The 24,100-nt window shown below is 38.0% G+C and overlaps 1 protein-coding gene across 3 annotated transcripts in view; it reads left to right on the top strand.

Moving 5' to 3' along the window:
* The first annotated feature begins 15,315 nt into the window (after positions 1–15,315).
* The window catches only part of USP53 (ubiquitin specific peptidase 53), a 33,018-nt gene continuing 24,233 nt past the window's right edge, over positions 15,316–24,100 (top strand). The window contains exons 1-3 of one of the 3 annotated variants that reach the window (XM_071808103.1): positions 15,316–15,520; positions 22,131–22,245; positions 23,073–23,753. In XM_071808103.1, coding sequence (XP_071664204.1) covers positions 23,610–23,753 — 144 coding nt within the window. In that variant the 5' untranslated portion in view covers positions 15,316–15,520; positions 22,131–22,245; positions 23,073–23,609. Of the gene's footprint in view, positions 15,521–15,925; positions 16,027–22,130; positions 22,246–23,072; positions 23,754–24,100 lie in introns of those variants that run through there. The other 2 variants (XM_065836186.2, XM_065836188.2) reach the window with 2 other exon arrangements.

Here is a 24,100-nt window from a genome sequence, read left to right as displayed (position 1 = left end):
CTAAAAAGAAATTTCATACACCTTTTCCCCTACAGCCACAGTATATACTGGGACTTAAAAGCATGAGAGTTTTCTTGCTCTCAATATGCTGACAAGCTCTGACATTTTAGAAATACAAGTATCAGGCTCTTCTTAAGCATCTATAACTACACAGGAAAGCAGGCAAAAATCAGTAAGAGGGTGCTGTTTTTCAGCGTCATTTTTCAGGTTACAACTACATTCTAGTAAGAGGCAAATATCAATTTGGATATTCTAATACACAGTTTAGTTTGTTTGTGTTTTGAAACAGGATACTCAGCTTCAACCAACAGGCTACTCTCCTCATATATCCTAAGTGCTTCTCCAGGCCATTATGGTCTCCAGGTGTACATGCAACATCCAAGAGGCTTCTGAGTATCTCAGATACTATTTTTTTCTTTAAATCAGAATCTTCATAAAATTTTGCAAGGTCTATGGTAACACGTTTTTCCAGATATTTTCTTCATTTATGGTTTTGGTGATTAGTGATTAGTTTGGGGAACCAACTGTGGACATTGTACAACAATTATATGGACAATGACAAAAAATATTAATTCTTCAAGCCTAAAAGTATGAAGGCTAAAGAAAAAAAATTACCACGAGGAGCAATGCAAACAAGAGGAATTTGTTTTTTATGAGCCATCATGATCATTCACAAGCCTATTTGGACAGAAATGAGAGAAAATGAGTGCACAGCACCCACACAGTGCATCCCATGAAGAAGGAACACATAAAATTTATTGTATACTCTGTAAAAATAACCTATACATGCAGAGTATGCCATCTTGCTTCTTACACAACATACATAATGGTAAGTTTACTTTCCTATACATCTACAGATCCACTGGAGCAGAACGGGCTCAGGAGGCTTATGATGTTAAGAGAAATACTGAGCCTGTTATTCACGTGCTCAGTTGATGGTCCAAATAACAGCATTAGATGTGTCTGGAAATTAGTGACAGTCCTTAAGTCCTCTAATTCAGTCTGAGACTTCTGAAATGAGCTGTGTCACAGCAAAACTGGTAGCTCTCATTCAGCACTCAGCTACAATCATCAGCTACAGCAGAAGGATAAGAATTTTGTGCCTACAGTTCTCCTGGCTCTACTACCATAGAGCAAACATATACAGTAATAAATCAGATGTGTCCAGACAGCTCTTTTTAAAACTAAGGTCACTGGTCGGAGAAGAGTTTGCCGCCATACTATTTAAACTTGCTATACTGGGTGGCTTTTGCCAGATTACCTATTGGGAACAGGCCCTTGGCCACACTAAACTTTTGAACCACACTTAGGAATTGTTTGGGAGAGCATTCATTGGCACAAGGTAGGACTGCGCAATGTACTGAGTATTCAACAGCACCAAGGATCGAGTGCCAGTGTCCAGGAATGTTCCCTGGGTGCATCAGCCTAGAGGTAGCCTGATTGTGCAAGTCCCACTGCAATGAACAAATCTCTCTGCCCAAAAAAACAGTTCCTTAGCCACAAAGAAAGATGTCTTGTTAAGACTGGGAATTCAGATTCTCTATTGACTTCAATGGGGTTTAGCATCTGCATTTATTTTGTGAGATAATTAATATGGCACTTGAAATTGATCCTATAAGTAGAGGAAAGACTAGCTTTGGATAAATAATGATGAGAAACTTCAGAGACCAATATTTGTCTTAATTTTTTTAGACAAAGAAGAGATGGCTCTGAAGTGAGAGCATAAAGGTTTCATTAGCTATAGGTCTGGAAAGATCAACAAATACATATTTTTAATTTTGCAGTGGTGCTTCTAAAAGCTCATTTTTGTTTAAGGAATACAGTTGAAAGGCTAGATTAAATGGAAAAATCACATAAGCACAGCTTTACACAAACATAGACAATCACAAGTATATAAATATTTTAGAAAATGTGTTTATAACATCATCTACACTTTATCACATGACACCCCTTATTGGCTTCCAAAAGAGAAAGAGTCTAAAAGGCAAGACAAAAAGGCAGAAAGGTGGCAACAGTAAATATATAGTTTTAAATGTCTAGAAGTCTTTGTTTCCAAAGTTTTTTAAGCTTCATTTTTCTTTAAATTCAGGTACCCATTGCAGCAGTGGAAAGTGAACTCAAAAATTCATTTAGCTGTTTTCACCAAAAGTGTGGTGGATTAAGAAAATAGATATACTCTTTCCCAATCTATACAAAACACCTTGTGATTACAGCATGTGGAAAAGAAGTAAGCTACTTCTGAGTAGCTCCATGAAAATAAGGGTTTTTTTAAACATTTGCACCTTAAACCTCTTCTGACATGAAAAACCGGGGTTCATGGCTTATACTGCCTGTAGTGTTGAGGATAAAATTGATATCAGCTATTATAGTCACCAAAAGGAGTTTGTGTTTTAACCCTATACAGTTATGGTCTGAAACTATGCTTATTGGTATCACTTAGGACATTCCTACTTCACATACTTTGACCAGACTCATAAAAAGTATGTATTCGTATCTCATTTTACTTAGTTGAGCTAATAAGCCAAATTACCCTAATATTTAAGTCCCTCACTGGCAGCACTGAAGTAATTTCAGAAGTATATCATACAGCAGATGATCTGAAATTCATTCTTGAATCCAGCAGGTCACAGTCTCCGTGATGTTGATTTCTGATGGCATGCTGTTTGCTTGTCTGGTATAAGGTATGTTTGCATGAATTCAGTAATAGAAATGACATACGGTCTTTGTCCCAATTTCAACAAAAAGTTGCAGCTGATTGTTTTCTATTTATTGTGTAACAGAGATTATGGGTCAGTACCAGGAAATGAACAATTCATGTTGTTACTTTATTACTGTCCAGAAACATTCTGTTTATGCGTAATCTTGTACTTTGGATGTATATTTATTTTAACTGCATACTCACATCTTAGATGCCTTAAATATATCAGCATGTCTTGGCTGCTTTCCCTCCTGCATAACCCATACAAATAATAATTGTGGAAATAAAATATTATTCTATTGTCTCAGAGTATTTCTGTGTTAATTAATGTAATATGCATTGTCTCAATCAGAAGCATGAAAAACCCACTGGAGATGGAATTCTGATCCCAGTGAAAACAAACAAGGAGTTTGGCACTGACCTCTGTGCAGACAGTTTCATCATTCGTGGCATTTATCACACCTCAAATGTGTATTTGTAATTGAAATTGAAATGTATGCCACTACCAAAGCTACTATGTGTTCAGCATAAGAAGGATGTTTGAGATTGTAGAGCTGGACCTAACTACATAAGCAGTCCATTTTGCATGGTACATATGACAAAGTGCAAATAACCCTAATATGCCTCAGACATCTCTGGGAAACTGCATGGAAATATAGTGGAAAAAATGAGCACATATCTACTAAGATTTTCTAAAAATTATTTTCAGAGCAGTCATGAATAACCTGCATTCTGCTTCAGTTGTTAGATGGTCCTACTAACCAGCACAAAACATGCCAGGCCATCCCTAAAACAACAGGATAAAATATGTTTCTTAAAATATAGTAAGACTGTGGAACATAAAATCCTATGTATGTTAGCTTAGAATTTCTCAGTGTGGGTTCTATAAATTACTATTAGTCTAGACAGAAATACCAGAAGATCCCCACAGGGCTGACAAGCCTTGCAGTGCTAGCTCCTTCATTATTCCCAGAGGCTACATACTGTTCAAAAACAAATAAAGTGCTCTAAATTATTTATAAATAACATGTTTGCCACAGAGCTGTTATGTAATTGGGTGTGAGAATATAGATTTTAAAGTTATAATAGCATGCAGTCAACATACTGATATAGTTTAAGAAACAAAAATATAATATAAAAGACTTATATTAAGATGAAATTAAAAGGAACTGAAAGCAAAATCCTTTCAAGGAAATAGTACATTATGACAAACAGTCTGCAGGCTAAGTGTTCAGAGTAAGTAAAACTACTATAGAGCTCTAACCCTTCCTTCTAAATAAGTTAGCATGGTTTAAGAGTAAAGGAGACTCAGAAAATAAAAAGACAATGAAAAACAAGGAAACAGTGATTAGACTATCTAAGCACAAATAAAGGAAGTTACGACAGAGGTCTCTATGAATGGTATGGAGAAGATGAGGACGGAACAATAACACAGGAACAAACTGACTCTTAATAAAATGATAGGGAAACAAATTTAAAATTAACAGAATAAATACTTTTTCAAAAAGTGTCTTAAAATGTGGAACTTGGTGCTATAGGATGTTGTGGGTCAAAAACTATTAATAACTTCAAAACAGGATTAAATAAATTCATAGTGGTAACTATGCCTATTATGGATAATGGCTACTATACAAGCTGAATCTGGGACCTATTACTGGAAAACAGAAAGCTGTACGAGAAAGATCACCCCACATTTAGCCAATTTCTTTCTAGAAATATCTTCTATAGGGAGCTGTCAAAGATGGATAATATACTAGAAGGATCCAGCAGTCCTAGCTGTCTCATGAAAATCATACATTAAACTACTATGACAGTTCTAGCAAGTGTCACTTGTACAGATGTTTATTAATTTACATCAAAACACCCATTATGGGATCAGTTAGAGGAAAGCCAATTCCCACATGTGAATGGGAACACTTAAAATGTAAGTTAGAACCAGACAGAGCCAGTGTTAACTTAAAACCTCCTACACAGAGCACAGGTGCTGCAGGGAACACAAAAGCCTCACCTCAGCTATACCTTTGGCAAGACTCCTGATTCTGTGCAGTGAGACCTCACCCTCCCTGTGTCCACACTCACCATGTTCCACATGTTAACTACACATCAGCTCACAGTATATCAAGGTAACTTTGTCAGTAAGTTATGATTATTATACAAAGTTTGAGGAATATGGATAAAAGAGAAAGAATGTTTCACTTTACTAGTCAGAACACAAGAAGAGTCTTGGGGAAAAAGAAGTCTGAAAAATCCAAGCTTTGTTACCCAGGTCCATCACAGACTGGTTTTGGACACAACATACACAATTTGTTCCTATTAATAAAATAGACACACTAATGCACGTTGGTTGTTTTTGTTTGTTTGGTTGGCTGGTTGGTTTTGTTTTGTTTGGTTTTTTGTTTGGTTGGTTGGGTTTTTGTTTTGGTTTTTTTTTTCATTTAAAACAAGACATTTCATGGTAAAAAAAAAAAGTAAAAAATAGGTGTACAAGAGTATATGCATAATATTCCAGGCTATCGCGCATAACAAATACAAGAATTATTACTGGTAGAATAACATTCTGCTTTCGTTTTATTTGAAATAACAAATTCCATTCTACAGGGGTCAGATTTTCACTGATTAAAGTAAGTATCAACAAATTAGTATTTGGAATGTTTTTAAATAGAAAGGCATAACTTTAGTTTTTAAAAAGCCCTAATAACTTCTTCCTCGTTATCTTTGGACAAAACTAGATGAATTTAAAAATGTTATATTTTCAGATGGAAATTGTACTTCCTGTGAACACACTTTTCGTCCAAAACACCTGGCCTAGCATTTGCTATACTTCCCTACTTCAGGGACATTTTCAGACAATATTAAATAACACTTCCAAGAGGCAGAGTAAATCACTGTAAGAGGAAAAATAAGACAATATTGCAAGCCAACTGTTCTTTCAAAAGTAAATGAAGATTAAAATATTTGGTGGGGTTTGTACAAAGAACAGCCTGAACTTTGCCAGTTCAGAGCTGGCTGTACTCATTAATGCAGGAATGCCCTCAGGCTTCTTTGTGTGCAAGGTATAACTTAGAACTGGATTTCTCTGTAGTTCTGATGGACATCTGGACAGTCATCTTAAAAAAAAAAAAAAAAAAGGTTCAAATCTTCTTCTCATAACATGACAGGATTCTTCTGCAAGAAAATACATCAGGAGCAGGAAAAGAGTGGAGAAGCATTTAAAAGACAGTGTAGGGACTGAGATCTTAAGTTGCATGGAGAGCAGCAGGCTAAGAATTCCCACAGTGGAAATGCCAGCAGCCATGCAGTAGTCTAGACAGTAGCATTCAACTTCCTTTTCCTTTGTAAATCTCCTCTGTAGAGCCAAGTTACTCAAGCTGGACAAAATATTAACTTTAAACAGTAGTTACTGTAGTCATTACACTCAAGATTACTGAAAGATGACTACGCAAGATAACTACAAATGACTATAAACAAACATTTGAGGCATGACAGGCTCTTCCTAGGCTGGCCTACCATATGTCAACAAGCCAAGTAATGCTTAATTCTGGCAGCTGAATTCTAGCAATATGTCATTCCACAGGTTCATAATGAGAACATTTTGACTATTTGCTGGCAAGGAAAAAATCAAAAGAACATGCCGTTCAAATAGGAAGAAGAGAAAGCTGATGAGTTACAGCAAAATTTACTGAACTAAAATGGGGTTTGTAGTGATACATTTCATTAATGCATGGTTTGTTAAAAGAAAGTGACACTACATACAGCTCAAAATAAAAGCAAAAAAGTCTCCACGTATGTAATGATATTACTCTACCATTCATTCAGTTATGTCTTATAAAATAGGCACAGAGAAAGGAAAATGTGGCAATCAGAAGCACAGTGGGAAGAAAGTGGTAAAGCAGACCTGCAACTCTGCAATTCCAGGAGATGAAGACAGGAGGCACTTATCCCAACCCTGCTGGTTCTCCTCTAAGGAAAGAGAAACCACCAACAGCACACTGTTCAGCACAATGCTTGTATCTGTCACTTGCAGTACTGTGGAGAAATCTAACCATTGTCTCTAACACCTGTATCAGCCTGGTTTAGACTAAGGTTGCTTTAAACTACTATATATGAGACTGTTCAGCCCTAAGTGTGCTTCAACTACACCCTAACGAAACACAGGACAAAACAAGTTCCATTCTACAGTATGTCCCTTGCACATTATAGATCTTTGTATCATATAATCACATTTTCTCTTAGCAATGTTGAGAGCCTTTGACAGTTAAAAAACCTTCCCTTACTTTCCACTCTAAATTTATTCATACCCAGTTTATAGTAATTTCTTAACAAAAGCTTTTTTTTTTCCCTTTAAATTAAAACAAGCTTCCTTTCCTGTCATATTTGCTTCAATTAGTATATTTAAAAACTTTAAGGTCTTTTACACTTCACTTGGCTTAACTGAATATCCAAGTTCTTTCAGTCTCTTGTCCACTCCTCCCTTTTAGTAAGGATTTTTTTAAACTGTATACTTATTTATTTTACAGCTCTTCTAAGTTCATTTCTTGCATGTGGCTTTCCAGATCTGTTCTCAGTTTTAGAGATGAAGTTTCACCAGTCACATGTATTGCACATGGTATTGGTACTTCCTTATCTGTAAAAGAATTCAGGGCTAAATTTACACTTTCTACAGTAACATCAAACCAGTAGCTCACAGCTGCCCTTTCTTTGGCTTATACATCCATTTTTCTCATATTGTCTCATCTTCTATCTGACAAGCTCTGAGCCTTTCTTATTAGTCCCAAGCCCCTGACCTTGCATTTTATATTATTCTAATCTATCCCATTTTATTTCTCTGCTCTTCAAGGTCATCCAACTATTCTGGGACACCACCACCTTACACAAACTGTTTCTCACCTTCGTGATGTCAACAAATTTAATTAGCAAGTTCTAGTTTTTGTGCCAAGATCACTAATGGAGATATTAAACAATATCAGCTTCAATATAAATTTTTGGACAGAGCTCTAAGAACCTTCCCTTGCCATTCAGCATAACATATTGCCATCTTTCCCTCTGAGGCATTTCTTTGCCCATCTGACAATTAATTTACTAATTCCCCTCTTCTTCAGTTTAACAATTTCATTCATCTAGAAAAGGAGATACTGTATTACAGAAAGAAACTAAGCAAGGTTGGCATGTTCTATGAAAAACAAAAAGTTTTATCCTACTTACTTCCATTTCCTTGATTTTTTTTTTCCTCCTCCAGATTTCTTTTTTCATCTGTACAAGAAGCTAAAAAGTGTTTGGACTCTACAAAAACCCAACCTTCCTTACTGTCCATGTCCTCTCCACCTTACAGAAAACTAATCAGTCGTTAATTTCAGCTTTGAGTCTCCCAAAGAAAACCTTCACTCTTGACTCCAAAAGCAAGTCGTTCCTATTCCTCCATTGCTTGTCCAGAAAAATAGTACTGACATGGCTTTACAAGAGAATTAATAACCAGGGACTAAAAGAAAAGTTTTTACTAAAGGATAAAATTGATCTGGCTTTAAATTCATCTGACAACTTAAAAAACCACATTCCCATAGATTCCTCCACAATTTAAGTAGACCATACTATGGAGGCATTTGAACTAGCTAGCTCTGGAAACAGAAAAAAGTAGGGATGTTTCAGCATGGTAATATTTACAAAGTCGTCATTTTCTCTGAATACTGGGTTTTACATTTTGTACAGACTGAACTCATATATATATATATATATATATATATATACACATTTTACATGTGTAAAGTAATTTACTTGTTTTCAAATGAATACTAGCTTCTGTGCACAGAAGTAGGGCTAAACATTTTATATTACACTACAGACCACATATAACTTCAGAAAGGATTAAAATAAATTAAAATAAAAAAGGATAAGCTAAATCCTGAAATGCAATAAACACTGAGAACACTTAACAAACCATCTGGTTTGGGTTTGGTTTTTGGTGTTTTTTGGTTTTTCGTTTTGTTTTGTTTAAATCAGCCTATTCTATAACACAACCTTGTTAAATTTTGCTTAGGTATAGACTGAGGTGTGGACTCAATTGATTTTAAATGTTCAATTTCTCAGGACAAAATCAGGTTTTTCAATACTTGTAAACATTTTTTGTATTCTATTATCGGAGAAATTTCATGTATTTTCAAGTTTTAATGAGACAGACTACATATTTTGTAATGTTAACCACTATATTATTCCTAATTTTTGTATCATTGAATGCTGCTCTTTTGTCTTAGTTTTACTTCATGTTGTGTTTCACCAAAAAGCTCAATTTAGCCACATGTGAATCCAAGGAATGAGCTTTTTGAGGGAGCCTCTCTCTCATTCTTTTATCTTTCTGTTGCAAACATTCATTCTTATTGGCTTATATCCTAAGAGAAAACAATAAACCAGACCTGCAAATTTGAAAGGATTGTGCAAGACTGATGCAACACAAACAGAGATCATAATTAAAACTTCATGTTTTCAAGAGCATGAACACACAGTTTCAAAAAAGGGCCCGATATATACTGCATGCATTTAATTTTCTGATTTTTCTACTTTTCCAGGATTGTAAGAACTAACTTTAAAACCAGAACAGCCTAAAATTGGAGAGGATTTCAGTTGCAGCGTTGTTGTGCAGAACTAGACTATTGGACTGGAAACTGGATTATCCAAGAGAAAAAAAATTCATTTGCCAGATTTACGCAATCCCTAGCTTTTTTCCCTTGTTCCTAAAGAATAAACACAATCATGCACACACAGATCTTGTTCCAGGCCCATTATCATCAAAAGGTCTGGAGAAGAATGAAAACCAATGTTTCTTATTCTCAGGGTGAAATTCTAGATGACTTCAATGAAATTGCTTTTGCCACCCCACTGAACATTTCAGCACTTGAAAAACTACTGGGGAAAAAAAAAGTCATGATAGTGTACAATGAATAAGTAAGAGCAAAATACAGTGTTTAGTTCTCCATCTAAAGGAAGACTTGAAAAATAGTGGTTATTATCTACGAAATTGTGTCTACAGCTGATTGAAAGGAGGCAGGAGAAGAAACTTGAAGAGAAATAATTGGAAGTTTAGAATCTCAGCCCATGAAACAGCATGCAGCAGGCTCCTCCCTGGAAGTCTGTAATGCCCCTTTATTTAAACCCTCTTGCGGTCTGCTGTGTTATGTATGACTTTTTTTGCAGCCTAGCTAAAATTAACCAACACTTCTCAACACTCCCATTGCTTCCAAAGCTTAACTTAGAGCTTTTAAGATGAAAAAACAAGTGATGCTTTTTCAGACATGACCAATTTTCTACTTTCATTCACATCTTCTTATAGCCTCAATTTCTTTTTTCTTCCTTCTTGTTTTCTTACAGCTAATTTTAACTCTCATTTCATTACTTCATTCTTATTTTTCACCTTAACTTTTGTCATTACCATTCCATATCCTCCTCCTAAATTGGATTTCTCCTCATTCTGTTCTCAACTCTGTGAGTTTTGCTCTTGCTTAGCTCTTTCCCACAGACTCAGTATGCATGAACAGGCATGCAGCAAATCCATAATCAGAAGCACAGCCAGGAAGGCTATGAAGACAAAATACCTTTCAAATGCAGTGCTCCAGAAAAAATGAAAAAAGGAGTGGGAAACTACCTGACTGAGCATCACATGTTTGTTTGAATGAGTCTTTAAAGAAATGCTCCACTAGCCTGTTTTGAAGAAGAAAATGGATGTGGATGTGCATAGAAATTTTAGACTCTATACAGGATGTGGGAACGACAAAGCAATCAGATGACTAAGCTTAATGACACTGCTTGCTACAGGCTATGTAAGGAAAACTTGCTCCAGCATGTTTAAGAGGAAAGGTTCTAGGTATAGGTACTCATGGTAGGAGAGACTTGAGGACTGGAATATAGCTAGCTAAAATTACCTACGCAATAATGTATCCTCACTTACCTTACTGCAAGCTGAAGAGACATCTTTTACCTGTTCCGTTCTTGTTTTGGATCTTTTTGTGATAATACAGCTGAGCAAAACCTAGAGAAAAGATCTTGGACTAATATGTTGTTAGGGATTCCTTTCAGCACTCCTAGCAAATGCATATGATTATTATTTTATGTTGCAAGTAATAAAGACAGTATTTACTTTTTTTTTTTTTCCCTGGTTTACTCCTTTATGGCTCTCCTTCCTATCAATCTGTTTTCTTATTATAGCTAATTCTTGCAGCATTCCAAAGAGCATTGAACTAGCTGTCTGGTGCAAAACCACTGCTCCTGAAGACAACTACAATAGTGTCTTGGCACTTGATATATTTCTTTTTCCCTCTCCAGACAGAGAACTTTAAACATATGATCTAATGATACACCAAAGGCTTAGAGAACATGGAAAATCACATATTCTTAAGTAGCTGGGCAATAGAGCATCTTAAGTAAACCTCATCTTACTCAATCAAACTTTATCCTGCTGCTGTCTGTGCAGATTATGGCCCAGTTTCCCTGATCTCTTTCAGACTGCAGGTTCTTCTAGAAGAATGATTTTCTTCTTTTTCTTCTGAGCAGAGTAGCACAGCCTCAGACACTCTCTTGAGAACTCAGTAATTACTTCACAAAAACATACTTGCAGCTCCTAGCACTGGCATTTTGCGTACTTTTCAAGTATAACAGGAATGTCCCACCACTGTCTTAAAGTCAATGATAAATGGTACTTGACCACATAAAATTCCTTATGACTGAATGGTAAAACAGACTCGACCATATGAAGCAATAAAATGTGTACTGCTGAACTACATTAATTGAAAAAACTTTTAAGATTTAACTAATAAACCACATCTTAAATTCTGCATTAACTTGTGGAAATTTCTGCCTCAGACCCTACACATAATTTGCTAATTTATTTTCTGAAAAATCCCCCAGTAAGTACAGACACAGCTCCCGTTAAGTGTATGAAGTTGATTTCACATGCTTATCATCTCATAAGGAGGAAGAAAGATCGGTGCAGAAGAACAAGAGTAACAACAACAAAATCAATTAGCTACTCAATAAAACATTATTTAACACATTTTTTAAACCCCACAAAATTTAGTCCTTTATGCCTTCAATCTGGAAAGATTTGAATTTATGAATCATTTGAACAAGAACAGGATCATAACTGTTCAAAAAGGTTGCTGTAAACATGCTCCAAGTGTTAAGTAAGTCAAGTGTTAAGTGTTTCAGTACAGCTACAGGTATCCAAATGTTAATAGAAACAGTGTATATACAAAATGCATGATACAATAACATTATTTCAGATAAAGGAATGAGAATTTACTTATAGATCAGCCAATGGCAACAAAAGTATAAATTACACTGGAACAGAAAATTTCTAATACAAAAATACACCCTCTTGTGTGCAGCCATGAAACACAGATTTGCAGGTCATTCATCAATGAAGATGATATGTGACACCTGCAGCTTTCTGAAAAAAATATTGAATGCAATAACTTGTAAATGTTTTGATGTCTCCTGACTATGTTTTTCTTTTGATACATAACTTTCCATAAATATGTTTTGCCCCAGACTGGACATGTGCAAAACCCCAATGCCTTGCATATGCTGAAGGATCTGGTATGGACTGCCTCCATTCTCCTCCAGCTCAGTGTTTCATGTCACACCCACCCCTGCCATCAACCACCCTGTCACACTGTTCTTTTTCCATTTGAAAATCTTAATACTGGCCTGTTAGCCTAGAGTAAAACTGAATGGTTGGGTTACTGAGTAGAACTGTAAAAGCCTATTTTACTTTAATCTGGATGCCTTTTCTCCAAGTTTAATACCTTTTCAACTTTCTAGCCAACTCTCTGGTTTAACCATCTATGTTACTAATACTACCAAACTTTACATAAACATCAGTACTAAAACCACATAGACATTCTTCTGCATCCCTGCATCATCCATAGCACATATCCTGTACTGACAATAACTACACCAGGAAATCATTTGCCCTTGTAGCATTGTTTTGCACTTGCATCACTTATTCTAATTTTAAAATTCTTCTTTTAGCTCATTTAGAGCTTCCTGTGTCACACCTGTGCCATTCTCTGTCTGAACTGTGTAGAAGACTCTCTTAAGATTCACTGGTAGAGAACCTTAAAATATATCACAATTAAAGCTCACAGACTATGCTTAGCCTGAGAAAAAAGGAACAGAAGAAAGCAGTATAAATCCTAAGGGACTTCTAAAATATTAGAAATGAAAAACAAATTTGTGCTGAAGAAAGGGCAGAGGCAAACAAGATAGCAGAGTACACGGAAAAGCAAAAATATCAAAACGAGGTCATAATCAGAATGAGGTCATAATCCTACTTTGGCATTCACAGATGCCTTTGCTTGACTACGTTTGCAAAGAAGTAATGCAGGAATCAAGGACTACACTGATACTAACCAAAATGTTAAGCAGAACATTTTAAATAAATATACAATATCCAGATGAACTACCAAAGAACTGCATTTTTTATGGTAATGTTAACACACTTTTAGCATGTTTTTATCTTAAAATTTCTAGTGACAACTAGAAAGATTACCTATCAAAGAACAGCTAAAAAAGAACTACACGCACAAAAAAACCCCACCAAATCAAGAACACGTTAACTGTGCCAATATACTATATGAATCTTATGACAATGCAGCCAGATATTCAATTCTCTTAAAAAAATCACAAAATCTAGGAAACTTCTCAGAAAATAAGAGGCAAACAAGTATGGTGTCTGTTAAAAAATCCGTATCAATGATTGGCCATAACACCTGAAAGTCTCAAGAAAAAACACTTCATACAAATCCTGTATGAAGTGACTCCAATCTGTGAATATGACTATCCAAATCGCTGGAATGTTTGGCCACATATAACAAAAGCCTGGAAAATTTAATGAAATTACCCTAAAATAATTTTTGAGGTTTTTTGAAGTAAAAAGTTGGGCACTTCATGAAAAATGTTGATGAGTGTAACTGAAAAAAATTGCCTTAGTATGTCGGCTTCTCACACTGGCAATATAATGGAAGAAACACTACCATAAATAATCTGATCCAAATGTATTACTTTTTTTTTTTTTTTTTTTTAATGAAAACGGATACAGGAACAACAAAAGAGTTTACATAGGACAGTGAACCGATTTGATGTAGCACTTTGTGTCCCACACAGCAAGTTGTGGATCGAAATGAGACTGCAATCTGGATGACCTAACGGAGATGTGGGAAGCGAACTTTATATGGAAATTATTTACTATTGCATAAGATGCTACTGGAAAAGTGAACATGTTTTCATACACATAAGCAATTTTCCAAACCTGAAGGACCATAAAAAAAGGCAACTGGGAGAAGGAAAATGTAAAAAGTTGTGTTTGGTACCATGCGTACGCTAAGGACTCATGTTGGGTGTGGTAATACTTAAAATAACATCAGTAATCTAGAAATGAAACGTGTTAATGAAATCTACACGTTCATCCAGGAAGATGATAATAATAGTGAAACACAGAAGGTACTTGAGCAACTAGGAATTTAAGTATTCATCAACATATAATTCCTTCTGCAAATAACAAAAGGAAAACCCCTCCCTCCCCAAAATAATAGACCAGATAAAGATCATAGGGAACACGACTCTGGGATAACGACAAGCAGTTGATATACAATATAGGATCTTTCTGGGCAATACAGAACTCAAATGCAAAGTAGTTTTGAGATGTATGTACACTTGTCTAGGGCTTGGCTTAAAAGCTACCCTGATGCCATCAGCATCCGCACGCCTGGGCTGTTTTCACAGGCATCTTAAGTAAAGCCAATGTGCGTAGACACACATCCTGAAATGAGCAGTGGAAAACAATTGCTGGAAAAACAACCACTGCCTCGTTCATTTTAACGGGTCATTAACTCCAGAACCCAGTGGTTTGGAACAACCCCAACAGAGGCTTCCTGGGCTGTAGCTGGACAACTCCCAGAGCTGCTCCCAGTTACCTGGTGTGCAGCCACAGCGGCTTTTACACCTGGGACAGCCGCACCCTCAGTCAGCGTCAGAACGGGAAGGCAACAGGTTGCGGCAGCCCCTTACCTGCCCACGACCCCGTCCCACCGTTTAAGGGCCGATAACGCTCCGCGGCCCTCGAGCGCGGGCGCGCGGCCGTCCGTCAACCGCCCGCCACGCGCGCACGGGCAGCAACGGCTGCGCAGGAACCCGGACACACGCGCGCGCTGCCCGCCCGCCACCCCACTCGTGACTTCGCGCGAGCAGCGGCGCGCGGCACCGCGAAAGCCTCGAGCCACCACCCAGCCACTAAGAGCGCCGCCAAAGCCGGGGCGAGGGCGGAGAGAACGGGCAAGGCGCCAAGGCACTCACTGCGCATGAGCAGCCCCAGCCGCCTGCTGACCGACCGGAACGCGCCCACCTACCGGCCTTTCTTCAGGCAGGGCGGTAGGCGGCACTGTGATTGGCCCAGCCCTTCCAATCGCCTCCCAGCGCTTCTCCTCCCCCGGCTGCCCTCTCTCAGTGCCCCCTCCCTCTTCCTGGCATCCGGGCTACAGCCGGGCGCACCCCCGCAGCTCCCCGCCCCGGCCATTTTACTGTTCCATTGCGCAGGCGCGCGGCCGATGGGTGGGAGGGGGAACGAGGAGCGCGCGCGACAGGCCTCCCCCGCCTCCCAGCCGGGACTGGTCCGCGCGCGCACACACACACACGTGCCCGCGCTCGCACCGCCCCGGAGCGCGAGACTCAGGGAGAGGAGGGGCGAGAGCAAAAGTTGCTGTGAGGGCGGGGTCGCGCCCGGAGTCGCCGCCGGGAGGGGGCGAGAGAGGAGCTGCGCGCGGGAGCCGCTGGGGACGGGAGGTGAGCGGGGACGCCGGCGGGGGTCGGGCAGGGTCGTGTCCGCGGCGGGGCGGGAGCCGAGGCAGCGGCCTCGGGACGGCGGGGCGAAGGCAAGTGCGGTCCTGAGCTGGGGCAGGGGGAGCGGGGTCCGCCTCCGCTCAGCTGCGGGACGGGGCGAGGTGGCCGGGATCCACCGGCGGCGTCAGGACCCCGCAGACCGTTCACCTGGTGCCGCCGCGTCTGGCGGCGCCCGGGGGTCCCGTCCCGCCGAGGGGCGGCCGCCGCGCATTCGGCCGTTGGGGCCGTAACCGTCGCCTCCTCACGGCGTCGCGTCGCGCCGGTGAGCGGCTGCCCCGCGCCACCGCCCGCCCGGGGCGCCAGCGGCCCCTGCCCGGGGAGCGCGCCCAGCCATGGAGGGGCCCGGCGCGGATGCGCTGCCGCGGTGGGCGGCGCCGGGGTTTAATCCCTCCTGAGGACGGCGTGGGTGACGGTCAACAACAGCTCGCGGGGAGCGCTGCCCCGTCCCGGTGAGTGGTGTGCGGAGGGGCAGGCTGCCGCTGACACGGTTTTCCTGTCGAGACGCTGCAAACTCGTACGTTGGCTTTGTAAGAGCCAGAATGTAAAGTTAATGTTTAACGCGGTAGTCACATACCCATTAGCGAGTTTTTCAGGAGTGTTTTCAAAGACTGTTTAGAACAGGAAATGCCAGTACAGGTAGCACGGAGCTGTTTGAAATTTAATCAGGTTACAGTGTTTGGAGGCTGTGTTATTTGCTGTATTCGGACATTTCAGAGGCAGGTAGGTAGATGTATGCAAATTGCCTGCTTAGCATCTCATCCAGGTTTAAGTTTATCCCTTACTTGGATTTTCAATGCAAATATTTTAAAATCAGCTTTTCAGAGGAAATATGACTTGTTCTCTCCACATGTATTTTTCCTTTCCCAAAATAAGTGTGGGTTTTATATATCTCTACTTAATGCTTATTTTGCACATGCAAAAAAAATCCCCTCTTGATTAACTTTGAAACTACTAGGATTATTTTAGCCGCAAAAACTTAATCATGTGGATAGTATTGTGTCTGATTGATGATACAGTATCCTTTTCCCTCTTTAGGCAATGGAAATCACCTTAACTTTATTTTTAACTGTTCTGTTCTTGTAGAAGGAAAGGGGGATTTTAGGTATAAAAGCAGCGAGAGTTTATGTTGTAATCTGAATAATCTGAAATTAGCATAATCAAATGATATGGAACCCTTTCCTCCCGTAACAAATTGTTGCAAAGTAAGGTGTGGTTTTTTAAAAAATATCAAATTACTTGTATAAAAAGTTACTATCCTTGACCAGTGGAATGTTGACAATAAAAACACCTAAAGTATGTACTTGACTTTCCTATCAAAACTTGATAGTGCAGAATCTTTTTTCAGTCATACAGTGGGCGTGGTGTACTACTGACAGAATTGTTTGGGTGTGAGACCCATGGGACTTCAGGGTCAGGGTATTAGCATTATCATGTGTTTCAGTTATATTGCTTTCCAAGATCTCAGTAGCAACACTTTGTCTTTTTTCCTTGGTTAATGTCTCTTGATACAGTAAAAGAGTTTAATCACTTGAGGAACATCCTGATAGGAATGAAACCCATTCAAAGAGTTCTTCAAAAATGTCCTCATTGTTCTAGCAAACAAGTTTGAGTTTGTTAGGGCCAGGTTAAATGATGATGTATTGAAGCTGTAACAGGGAAATGAAGTGTATCAGAGTTTTAGATGTGTGGACTGAGTGAAGTAGCTAGCTTTGTAGGGATTTGCTTGTGAATAAATAGATGAAGTTTAAGGATTCAGAACATTCTTTGTCAAGCCTACAAAATATGGGTGGGTTTAGAGATGAAGTTCATATGACTGTTCCTTCTGACTCAGTTACATGTTTTTTCCTGGTAACATAAGAAATCGGAAAGCTCTTTTGGAAGGAACAAAAGTCGGTGTTTTACGCTTCTGTAAATTATCAGTCATCAACACGGAAAACTGAAAGGCGAGGTTACAGTTTGGACAGGCAGTTAATCCAGGATAAAAAAGCAACTTTGAGGATTATGATAGTAAAGATACCTTCTGTCTTCAGGAAAGAGTACATGGTAATCTTTGAACAAAACAATAACTAAAGGAGCTGCAAGATGGGGAAAACAAAATCTTATTGTCTGTAGTTTTGTTTGTCAGTAAGGAAAATCAGGAATTGTATTCCTGAGATTTCATTGCGTTCGGATTGGTTTCAGATCTTCTTGACAGGTCTTGTACTTATCTCTACTGATATTTTAAATCAGTAGGAAAAAATACTCATATGACAAAACTGCAAGGTAGCTTGCTCCTTTAGAGCATTTGTGTCCCAAACTTTTTATAGCTGAAACTTTTTGCTGCCTTTTCTTTCCTGCTGCTTCTATCCTCCTTGTCCATCAAAATTCATTAGTCTAAGACTTTATGTGCGCGATGATTCACTGTAAGTGCTGGCCTGTGTCATGGGTTGGGAATTTGTATTCTTCAAGATCTTTACTCAGAGTTCCCATTGTAGCTATTTCGAAAGTTGGTTCCTGGTTGTAACAGTCCAGAGATGCTGAACCGTGAACCCGTTGTTTTGGTTTTGATGCAAACCGGGAAGTTTTTATTGGAACAGCTTAAAGAAAAAACTGTATACTTTTACAAAAGCCATCTGGGATAGCATCTACATTTCTGGTTTTCCCATCTTGGAAGGATACAAAGAATGATGATGTACAGGAGCAGTGGTTGGGCATATGAGTGACAACTAAATGGATAAGGACTGCAGAAGAGACAATAGAGGTCTTTAAAACAGAAAAACGCTGGTTTCAAAATCTTCAGAGATTGATTGGAAGAATTTCTAGAACAGATAACCATCGTACACCACTTTTGTCTCTTGAGGACTTCTTCGGTCAGTGACTGAACGCAAAAAGAATGTGTCAGGCCAAATACCACTGGCTGGTATACTTGCAGATGGCCTGCAAAATCAGGGCAAATGGTCACTGCTGGAAATGTGACGTTTTTGGTTTTGTACTTTAGTATTGTTCTTGTTTCATGTTTTGTGTGTTGCAAGTAAGTGCTATTAATAAAGTGGGGTTTTTTTTATCCATCTGATGTTTCAAATAGTGAGAATCATAAAGAGATTGATTTGAGAGCTTTTGAAGTGAATAGTATCCTTTTCAAAGATATAGATGCTGACTACTAAAAGCATTAAGTGTATTGTACAGCAAATGAGATCTGTTGACATGTATGTTCAACACAATGGTAAAGGTGGAAGGGGATAGGATTTGTCCAAAAAAAAATTCCAAGTCAGCCCCATTGAGATGCGTATAAGAGTTTATTCATTTGAAATTTCAGTCTTTTTCACATTTTAAAGCAACTTCACTGTTGGCTTTTTTTTTTTTCCCCCAAATGTGGGGCAAAATCATTGCAACCTCCAATTTTCTCACAGTACAAATCAGATTTTTATTTTGTTGGCAAAAATTGGCAATTTTAAATGACAAGATTTCGAGCTGTGCAAATTTTCACAGTTGCAGTGCTTGAATATTTAACGAATTTCATTCTGTTGAGGAGAAGAAAGTGATTACAGTCCTAATAATGTTGTCTTGCTGCAAAAAACTCTAGTGGCTTCCCATCATCAGTTCATTTCCTCGCAATACATTTAATCACTCTTTCTTCTAAATTTTTGTTGTCTTGTATTTAAATTCCAGAGTTATCAGTTTAGAAATCGATTTACACTAGTTGTCAGACCGTTGGGTGGGTTGCCAGGCTCAGCACAGAGGTGTGAATGGCCAGAGGAACCAAAAAGCTGTGTTGTTTAAAAGTAATCTTAGCATTCGGCAGGAGAAAGATTTGTCATTAGTCATCTATGTAACAACTGAGAGAACTTGCTAAATGAAGCTGAGAAGATATAAATAATGATTTTTAAGCCCAATTTCAGACACACAGAATCAACAAATTTGAATCCTATGACAGGTTTCCACAAAGTTTGATAGAAGTCTTGAAGATGATGATGTACTTACTGTGTGCATGAGAATAGGCAACTGGCTTCAAGAGAGAGACCTTGTAAGAAAGTGTAAGGAGCAGAGTCAGCATATGCCCCAACTAGGGAGAAGACTGTGAGAACTCAGCCATGAGACAGAAATCTGTCAGAAGCCAGGCATTGTCCGTTCCAGTATTCACAGAACCAACTGTTTATCTCATCAGTTTTATATCAACTGATTTTCTAAGATGCTTAAACCCAAATGTGCTTCTAGAATGTGGTTTGTTTAGGTAAAATATTAATAGTAACTGCACTGATTTCTAAGCTAACTTAGTGATACTGCTTTGTATATTGAAAGACTACGCAACTCGCAGTTACGTGCTAGGGTATGCCTATATAACAGGTGATAACATGCATTTTTGCTGATTAGTGTGTTTGATCTTCTGGAGGCAATAAAGACAAGTGCCAGAAATTTGTGACAGGCATATATTTTACCCTGTACAGCTGCACAACTAAGGGTAGCCAGGTGTTGGATGAGATCATTGGTTACTGAAAAACTGACTGAAACTAGGCAAGGTAGAATTTAAGTAGATAAATATATACTGGTTTTGAGAGTTTAGTGTCTTTGGCTGAGAACAGTCATCCAAAATTGATTCCTTTAGTCTGAAGGACAATAATATTTATTTGACTCTAAACTGCTAAACATCTTATGTAGCATGTCAGTAATGCTATGTGAAGTAACTGTTTTGCTGAAAGATTGCATCTACTGAAGAGTCTGTATGGTTCAAGGGCTTACAATTTACCGTCAGTCACCCACAACTTTGCAAACCAAGAACTTTAAAAGAACTGGTAAATCTCAGTGGCTTATGCTACAGTGCTCTTAGCAACACTGGCTTACCACATACATGTAAGAACAGTCTTCAGTTCCTAATTACAGTCCTATATACTATTTAACTTAAGGGAGTCAGTGGCCTGAGTCCCAGTCATCTAAAAGCTTAACAAAACATTGTGGGAGGAACCAAGACTGATTAATAGCATCACTTCTCTGTTTTAGGGAACAATGCACAATGAAGGTAGGCTTCTCAGCAGTGGAGTATACTTTACAGGGATGGTCTAAATCCAGAAAAATGTATACATCCTTGTCAGCATCTTCCACAGTAGTTCTCTCTTCCCTCCCCCCATCCCCTTTCCCTCTTCAATGTAAACAGTTTGATATTGTTGATTGCAAAAAATTGTTCATCTTAAATTCAGTTTTGTGTTCAGCAGCAGGAGAGTGGAGAAAACCATATGTACTTCTCCATATGGGAAATTATATAAAGTCAAATTAAGAATTCTGTATTGCCAGGAAAATGCATGTTCAAGAAGCTTCTCTGGTACGTCAAGGAGCAAGTTTTCTTGTGACAAAAGTGTATTAGGTTAGTTTGTCAGCATGGATATAGGAATATTAAATCAGAAATCAGGAGAAAGTACTTGATGGTTGAAAGACTTGAATGTAAGATTATTTTTTAAAAATATGTTTTAAATCATAGTTTTTATTTTTAGGAATTAAAAGTTATGGTTCCCTGTTATAGCAGGAGACTTTGGGCCAAATGGTTCTTCATATTAGCGCTTTTGATATGTGGTAATGGCTTCTTGAATATATAGATGTACTTGTATTTTTAATATATGTGTTCATATATATCTATCTGATTATGAATAGCTATACAACTTAGATTTTTTCCTTGATTCCTCTTTATTAATCTTTACTGCAGTGACTCATTATTTTCTACTTATGTACTGCACTGAAACTTTGCAATGAAAACATTGGTTAAAAATAATTTATTTCCTTTAATTGCTCTGTACAGATCTGTTATCATTTCTCCACACTTGACTTCAGATAATCTTTAATCTTTTTCTTTGTTAATCTTTGTTTTATTCTTATGTTCACCTCTGAGCTTGTTTACTTAGGGTTTGGTCCTTTGTAGCAGAATAGCTGTTATGCTGTGGAGCACTTCAACTTGTATGTGGAAATAAAATTTGAAGTTGATGCTCCTTTTAATTAGTTTAAGGTTCTAATAAGATCTTAAACTGATATGCTTTTCTGGTTACCTGCTACATCTTTTTCTCTTTTTTACCTTTTTCAGTTTATTGAAGTGGACATAAAGAAAACAGAACTATCACATGATATTCTGTCAAGGTCAATTTCCATTTAGATTTCAGACTCGGCTCAGTGCTGTTACAAATCGCACTTACTATTTCCAGTGTTATTAAATCAAATTACTTATGGGTGAGATACAGTAACATCAAGCAAAACAAACTAAACAAACAAAAATATTAGATTATACATGGGGCAAAAGAGACTTTTGGTTATGTTTCAGGTACCAGGTACTGATTTTTTTTTTTTTTTTTTTGGTAATAACACAAACAAGTACCAATGGTTCCTTTAAATAAAGGGGGTTGGATTTAGGGGTGCAAGACGTCCTGCAGGTATTTTTGAAAGTCACGTGATTTGTTTCTGTGCTGTCTCAGCTGTACAATTCTTAAGAACTGTAGAACTGGGAGATGTGAATGCGTTGTTGATTGTTCTGAGCTGGGGAAAGTTATCTTCCAATTTATACATCGTTCCAACTGCAACATTTATTTTTGTTTTTCAGTCCTGCTCACCAATCTTGAAAGGCTTGCAGAGTGCAAAAAACTGTAGTGAGAAGGCTGCAAATTTTGAAGTATACTGATATGTCTTTAATATCTCATGTGCTAGTAAAATCTAAGGTGAATATCATTGTAATGTGATGCCCAAATTTCACCTTTTTTGTGTGTGTGTGTGTGTTTCCCAAATATGCAGCCTTAATTGCTTTCATTTATTTCAGTTTATTCTGTTCTGTGCTGTTGCTTCAGATGTTTGTAGATGTTGTAGTAAAGCCAGACTGATTGAATAACCCATTGTTTTGAGATGATCATTGCGTGAGTTTTACATGTTCCTGTGGTGATGTTTTGGATGATGAGCTATAAATATACCTTCAGTAATTAGAGAAACAACTCTTACTGTTTGATTTTGAAAATTATGGAATCTGTTATTGAGACAGGCACTGGTTTAAGACAGCTACCAGGATGTTCTTACTCTGTGGAGTACTAGTTGAGAATCCATCTATAACATCTTAGTAATCTTAAGATATAGAAATACTTACCAGTTCACGTGAGTTGCTGGGATATTTAAATTGAAATAATCTTAGGTTTTCAAGTATTGAATAAAAATGTTTATTTCTTAGTAATCTTTTTGTCAGACTAGGAGACTCAAAGGTAAAGTAACAAATTATATGATCTTTTTGCAAACTGTTGCATATTGTTAGCAGTTTACAGTAATTTTATCGTGGTCTTTAGAGGTGTATAAGAAGTTAGATAATTGATTATGACAATTTTTCTGCATTAAGAACAACTTCTGGGTGGTGATTGTTTTTCTTTTCACTGGTTATTGCATCTGCCTTTAGATGAAGAGATTGTTTTAGCCATAATCTCTTTTCTGATTTAGAAGGTCTTTAACATTTTGGAAAACTCTACTTTTATATTTTATGTGTTTTGTTTTGTTTTTCCTATTTCAGATTCACTGGAAAGAGAATGAAATAAACATGGACTCTTCTAAACTGGAATATATTTCATGGCTCACAGTTAGAAGTAAAAAGAAGATGGAATGAAATGAGAGAGCGGGAGTATAATGCCTGTCAAGAACTTTCCGTTTTTTGTGATACACATGACCTTGCAGTTTAATACCACTGATGATTTATAGTGATACTTTATTGATATCACCGGAAGAAGAAATCAGTTACTGTGCAACTTGCTTAAGAAGAACTTTTATTCTAATAACTTTTAACACATTTTAACCTTAACTGGACACTCAAAAAAAAGTCTGAGTTAAAATCTTTTATAGCTGTCTTTTATCTGACAGCCTGATCCTGATAGATCGCTGACAGCTGCTCATGGAAAATGGACTTAAACCCATGAATGGTTACTATTGCATAGAGTTGAATGGAATGCTGTGACTTTGGAGCAGTTCTCTTAGAACCTTCTTCTTTGCCTTGCACCCATCACATCCTTAAATATTTAAGTGTAAATATTACAAGTATAAGGTCTAAAAAATAATGGCATGGGTGAAATTCTTAAGAAGACCTGGGGGTAACCTTGGAAAAGTTTATCAGCCTGGAAGCATACTGTCCCTGGCCCCTACAAAAGGCTTATTAAATGAACCGGGTCAAAACAGCTGCTTTCTTAATAGTGCTGTTCAGGTGAGAAAAAAGCTTTATTTATGAAACAGTTCTGGTCCTGTAGCAGCTTAGATGGTCATAGTAAGGAAAGTGTTCTCTTGGCAATGCTGTTTTTACCATTTGTATTGCAGTGTGTGAATTCTAGAGAAAAATACAGCTCACTTTTCAACGGTGTTAAAATCTGTTCTCAGTTAAACTTCTTAATGATTCCAAGTAAGACAGAATAGCAGGACTTTCCTGGAAAAAAAAAAAAGTGGCAGTCGTAGAAAAACAGACAAGTATGTGGAAGTAATTTTACTTGGCATTTTATTTTAAGGAATAGATTGTGAGTATTAAATTTTTAATTTTGAGAAAAATGACAGGATGCC

This window comes from Patagioenas fasciata, chromosome 4 (assembly GCF_037038585.1).
Source record: "Patagioenas fasciata isolate bPatFas1 chromosome 4, bPatFas1.hap1, whole genome shotgun sequence".
Lineage (NCBI taxonomy): Eukaryota > Metazoa > Chordata > Aves > Columbiformes > Columbidae > Patagioenas > Patagioenas fasciata.
This window is presented reverse-complemented; position numbering and strand designations above follow the sequence as displayed.